The 6063-nt window shown below is 39.8% G+C and overlaps 1 protein-coding gene and 1 pseudogene across 1 annotated transcript; both read left to right on the top strand.

Annotated features, from left to right (window-relative positions):
• Positions 1-641: 641 nt before the first annotated feature.
• Positions 642-2230, top strand: LOC121782007 (annotated as a pseudogene).
• Positions 2231-3070: 840 nt separating this feature from the next.
• LOC121781420 (trimethyltridecatetraene synthase-like) lies at positions 3071-3460 on the top strand. Its single transcript, XM_042179163.1, has one exon. The coding sequence runs from the start codon at positions 3071-3073 to the stop codon at positions 3458-3460; it is 390 nt and encodes a 129-aa protein (XP_042035097.1).
• The last annotated feature ends 2603 nt before the right edge of the window (positions 3461-6063 follow it).

Here is a 6063-nt window from a genome sequence, read left to right as displayed (position 1 = left end):
ATTTTCCTTCATCAATTAAAATTCACGGTTCTTTATTAAATTTTGTTATCTCGTTCTTCATAACCAAAAATTAAAGTACGAGAAATCGTACATAATTTATATTTGGTGTTGTTCTAAATATAATATTCCTTCAACCATTCCTCGCTTTACGCGCGTCGTTATCCATAAAACATATATTTCTTTCCATTTAATTCATTCGTCTTGCTAAAGAATAGCAATTTCGTCGTCGATCTTTCAACGAGGCCTTTAAACGTGCCTCCCATCGATCACAATTAACAACATCAAAACATTCCTTTTCACATCAAACACATAAACCATAATTTTCCCCTATCACATTTATCGAGGAGCATAGCATTTTGAAATAATTTTATCAATTATTCCGTTACATAAGATTAATTTCTAACTTAAGGTACGGGTGTTACAGCATTACCTCAAAAAAGTACAATAGGACTGCGACAAATTAAACATTATAGTGCATCAATCAGTCCACGTCTAATCACGTGACAAATTTTATCGCAATGTTTATAAACAAATTAATTAAATTAATAGTATCAAGTTGAATCCTACTGCCTAACATGAGAAGCTTTCACCTATATATACAGGTACAATTTCACCTTCCAAACTACAAATTCCACAGCCAAATGGATAGTTCTTGGATTCTTTTTGCCTTACTATATACAGTTGTAATAGCCTTTGCCTCAAAACTAATCCGAACCAAACCAAACCGGAAAATCCCACCAGGTCTAAAACCATGGCCTATCATAGGCAACTTGAACCTTATTGGTCCAATCCCACATCAATCCTTTCACCAGTTATCCCGAAAATACGGTGATATTATGCAACTGAAGTTCGGAAAATATCGGTCGTGGTTGCATCATCACCCGAGATGGCCAAACAGTTCCTGATGGTGCATGACGCGAGCTTCGCCTCTAGACCCCCGCTTGCAGCTGGAAAATACACCAGCTACAACTACAGGGACCTAGTATGGACCCCACATGGCCCATATTGGCGCCAGACTCGGAGGATTTACTCCTATGAAGTCTTCAACACTAAGAAGCTCGAGCTCTATGAGCAAGTACGTGTTGCTGAGAGGCAATATTTGCTGTCAAACATATGAGCCCTAGCTGGCAAGCCTGTTGTGCTAAAAGATCACTTGTCGCGGTATAGTTTGACAACTACGTGGAAGATGCTATCAAGAGATGAGCATTTTAGTGAGGGAGATTCTGTTTTAAATATGGATGAATTGCACAAGATGCTTGATGAGTGGTTTTTGCTTTCTGGAGTTTTTAACATTGGAGATTGGATTCCATGGCTCAGTCCATTTGATTTGCAAGGATATGTCAAGAAAATGAAGGCTTTGAACAAGAAAATGGATAAGTTTTACAACTATGTGATTGATGATCATTTAGCTTGAAAACTTCAAGAGAAAGACGAATTTACCCCTAGGGATTTTGTGGATACTTTGTTGCAAATGGCTGAGGATGGTAACAAGGTTGAAGTTGAGCTCACAAGGGATTGTGTCAAGGCATTGATACAGGTACAATAATTTTGATTTTATTAATTTTGACTTTTTTTCTATTTACAAAAAAGTATTGTACAATTGTAGAATTTGATAGTGGGGTCCATGGATACAGCTGCCACAACGATGGAATGGGCTATGCACGAAATTCTCAGGCAACCACGGATAATTGAGAAGGTAAAAGCAGAGCTTGAAAAAGTGATCGGAAGAGAGAGGTGGGTGGAAGAGGGCGACATCTCTCGATTGCCCTATTTTGATGCCATTGTGACGGAGACATTTCGGCTCCACCCGGTGGGCACGATGTTAGCCCCCCATTACGCGATGCAAAACTGCAACGTTGCAGGCTACGACATATCAAAGGGGACAACTATCTTTGTCAACGTGTGGAGCATAGGTAGGGACCCTGGGGCGTGGGACGCCCCTGATGAGTTCCTGCCTGAGAGGTTTCTAGGAAAGGAAACAGGTGCGTGGGGGAGCAACTTCGCATTGCTCCCCTTTGGCTCGAGTAGGCGGGTATGCCCCAGAATTAAGCTCGGACTTAAGGTCGTTCGCACGAGGCTGGCAAATTTGTTGCATGGATTTGACCTAAAATTTGTCGATGGCATGAGGCCAGAAGATGTGTCTCTCGAAGAGGAGTACGGACTCAGCACACATCCTAAACATCGACTTTCCCTACTCATGGAACCTACATTGCCATCGCGTCTTTACTGAATTATATGCTATTTCTTGACGAGTGTATTAAATGGTCTTGTTGGTGGAATGGACGAGTTCACAATTAATTTATAAAATTTAATATTTGCTTGCTATTTTTGTATATTTCATGAGTTAAAATGCTTGATACACATCTTACACTCTCCATCTTCCACTAATCAACACCGTTTGACATTACACGAGTTTTAAGAAATATAGTGAAAAGTGTGTGGAAAAAGTTAGTGGAATGTGAATCCTACTTTTATATCTTAATTTTATAATAAAATGTTAGTGAAATGTAGGGTTCGTTACCAAAAATAGTAAAAAAATGGGTATCAATTAATTGAAGACGGATGAAAAATGAAAGTAAAGTAAATTAATGAGGGACAGAGAGAGTATATAATATTATTCGGTGTGTATGACACATTTCTTTTAAGTACATATATGATATATCTTCAATGGTTGAAAACAAGTACTGTATAATATGTTAGAGCATCCACATACATGCTCTTTGGCAAGAGCATGGATCTAGGCCCGGACCCACTTTTATTATTTTTTGTACTGCATGCTCTTCTCCAAGAGCATAACACCCACATCCATGCTCTTTCACAAGGACATGCTCAAGGGTCACACAATTCCATTATTTAATTAAAATACTTCAATTACTAAAAATACATTAGAATATAAAAATTACATAATTAAATCCTAAAAAATAAAAATTACATAATTAAAATCCTAAAAAATAAAAAATACATAATTAAAATCCTAAAAAATAAAAAATACATAATTAAAGGCTAAAAAATACCCACGTGGAAGACTAGTCCTCTGGCCCTATCCCCAATGTTAGCCCCCCATTACGCGATGCAAAACTGCAACGTTGCAGGCTACGACATATCAAAGGGGACAACTATCTTTGTCAACGTGTGGAGCATAGGTAGGGACCCTGGGGCGTGGGACGCCCCTGATGAGTTCCTGCCTGAGAGGTTTCTAGGAAAGGAAACAAGTGCGTGGGGGAGCAACTTCGCATTGCTCCCCTTTGGCTCGGGTAGGCGGGTATGCCCCAGAATTAAGCTCGGACTTAAGGTCGTTCGCACGAGGCTGGCAAATTTGTTGCATGGATTTGACCTAAAATTTGTCGATGGCATGAGGCCAGAAGATGTGTCTCTCGAAGAGGAGTACGGACTCAGCACACATCCTAAACATCGACTTTCCCTACTCATGGAACCTACATTGCCATCGCGTCTTTACTGAATTATATGCTATTTCTTGATGAGTGTATTAAATGGTCTTGTTGGTGGAATGGACGAGTTCACAATTAATTTATAAAATTTAATATTTGCTTGCTATTTTTGTATATTTCATGAGTTAAAATGCTTGATACACATCTTACACTCTCCATCTTCCACTAATCAACACTGTTTGACATTACACGAGTTTTAAGAAATATAGTGAAAAGTGTGTGGAAAAAGTTAGTGGAATGTGAATCCTACTTTTATATCTTAATTTTATAATAAAATGTTAGTGAAATGTAGGGTTCGTTACCAAAAATAGTAAAAAAATGGGTATCAATTAATTGAAGACGGATGAAAAATGAAAGTAAAGTAAATTAATGAGGGACAGAGAGAGTATATAATATTATTCGGTGTGTATGACACATTTCTTTTAAGTACATATATGATATATCTTCAATGGTTGAAAACAAGTACTGTATAATATGTTAGAGCATCCACATACATGCTCTTTGGCAAGAGCATGGATCTAGGCCCGGACCCACTTTTATTATTTTTTGTACTGCATGCTCTTCTCCAAGAGCATAACACCCACATCCATGCTCTTTCACAAGGACATGCTCAAGGGTCACACAATTCCATTATTTAATTAAAATACTTCAATTACTAAAAATACATTAGAATATAAAAATTACATAATTAAATCCTAAAAAATAAAAATTACATAATTAAAATCCTAAAAAATAAAAAATACATAATTAAAATCCTAAAAAATAAAAAATACATAATTAAAGGCTAAAAAATACCCACGTGGAAGACTAGTCCTCTGGCCCTATCCCCAATGTTTTTCGGAGACCCCGTATCATTGCCAAATGTGAATCAAATTGCTCGGAAGTCATCCGAAACCTATCGGTCAAATTGAGCTGAGCCAAAAGGGTCCACAATGAGTTGGTGGGAGGTTGAGGTGGCACAAAGGGAGCGGGGGCGGATGGAGTCGCGGCGCGACGGCGGTTGGCCGTCGGCTTTTTCCTTGTGGCCGGCAAGCTGGCTAGCCACCTCATCCTCGCCGGCGTCGGATAGGGATACCGACCTCGACCGTTTGCTGGAGGAGCTGGAGGAGGATGATACGCCTCCCTTATACTTTAGATGCACATGCACCTCCTGCCAAGCGCTGAGGTTCTTGAATGGTTTGTAATGTTGGGATTGGAAGGTCAACAAGGCGGCACTGATGATGTCAAGCTCGCTCCTGCTGCTCCCCTCCGACCGCTCTTCCTGGAGGTAATACCCCTGGAACTTTTGGATTTCTTAGTTGGCTCTGAAGATGGCATTGCGCACCATACTCTCATTGCGCTTGATGGTTCCATCAGGGCGGTTTTCATTGTACCGGCGACAGACGCACCACCAAAACCTATCCCCGCTTTGGTTCGTGTCAACCTCCGGATCTTCGGAGAAAATGAATAGACTTTGAATAACTGATCCATCTCCGCCGGAGTGTACGGGGTGTGGACACCACAAGGAGTAGGAGTAAGAGTAGGAGGAGGAGTTTGAGAGCCGTCACCCCCTCCCGATCCGGGTTTGGGTGCCCACCCGTATCACCCGTCGGGGGCATCTTGGTCGTCCACCGGGTAAGACCGGTAGCCACCTGAAACTTGAGAACCTTGGGTTTGAGGAGGAGCCGAGAATTGCGTTTCCGGACTAGGGAATGGTTGTGAGCCGAACCAGTCGGGGTTCCAACCGCAGGAGTCGGAGGGGTGATCGCCGGAGCTGGACATTCTTTTTGTAAGAGTGAAAGATTGAGAATTGATAAGAGAATTTAGATGAGAATTGTGTAGTGTGGTGGGAAATTTTTTGTGTGGAAGTGGGGGTATTTATAGATGAAAATGTGAAATTTGGGGAAAAAATTGAAAAATAAATTAAAAGTGGGGAGAAAATGGATATAATTTATTGGGAAGTGGAAATATTTTTTTATTTAAAATAGATTTTTTAAATTAAATACGATTTTTTTTAAAAAATTGAAAATGCCAACGGATTTGCCGTTGGCCAATCCCGTCGCGCCACGTCAACCTGCTCAGCGGCACAGACGTGCTCTATGTATCGAGCAGAGCTGTGCCAGCGGCAAGAGCACAACGGCGGCAGCACAAAGCCGCGCCAGCGGCACGGACGCCGTCCGTCAGGGAAATGTATATTATTTAAAATTATGGGATTAATAGATATGTTATGTGAAATGTATATTATTTAAAATTATGGGATTAATAGATGTATCCTAAAATAAAATACTCCATCCGTCCCACAATATGAATCATATTTGTTGTGGGCACGAGTTTTAGGAAATGTAAAAGATAGTAGGTTGGAAAAGTTAGTGAAATATGAGATCCACTTTTTTATATTGATTTTATAATTAAATGTGAGTAAGATGAATTAGTGGAATGTGAGACCAACTTACTAAATATGGTAAAAGTGAAATGTGACTCTTATTATGAGATGGACCAAAATAATAAAATTGTTTTTTTATTGTGGGACGTAGGGAGTACATCCTGATCCCGGGGTATATTATATGGGACCTAAACTATAAATAAACACATTAAATTCATTTTTCAAAAGCCCAATTTTGATGGTCAATAAATT

Source organism: Salvia splendens, chromosome 20 (genome assembly GCF_004379255.2).
Source record: "Salvia splendens isolate huo1 chromosome 20, SspV2, whole genome shotgun sequence".
Classification (NCBI taxonomy): domain Eukaryota; kingdom Viridiplantae; phylum Streptophyta; class Magnoliopsida; order Lamiales; family Lamiaceae; genus Salvia; species Salvia splendens.
Note: the sequence above shows the minus strand (reverse complement) of the source record. Positions and strands in the feature narration are given on the sequence as shown.

Coding starts and splice junctions, on each gene's coding strand:
- LOC121781420 (XM_042179163.1), top strand. CDS start 3,071: ATGCAAAACTGCAACGTTGCAGGCTACGACATATCAAAGGGGACAACT.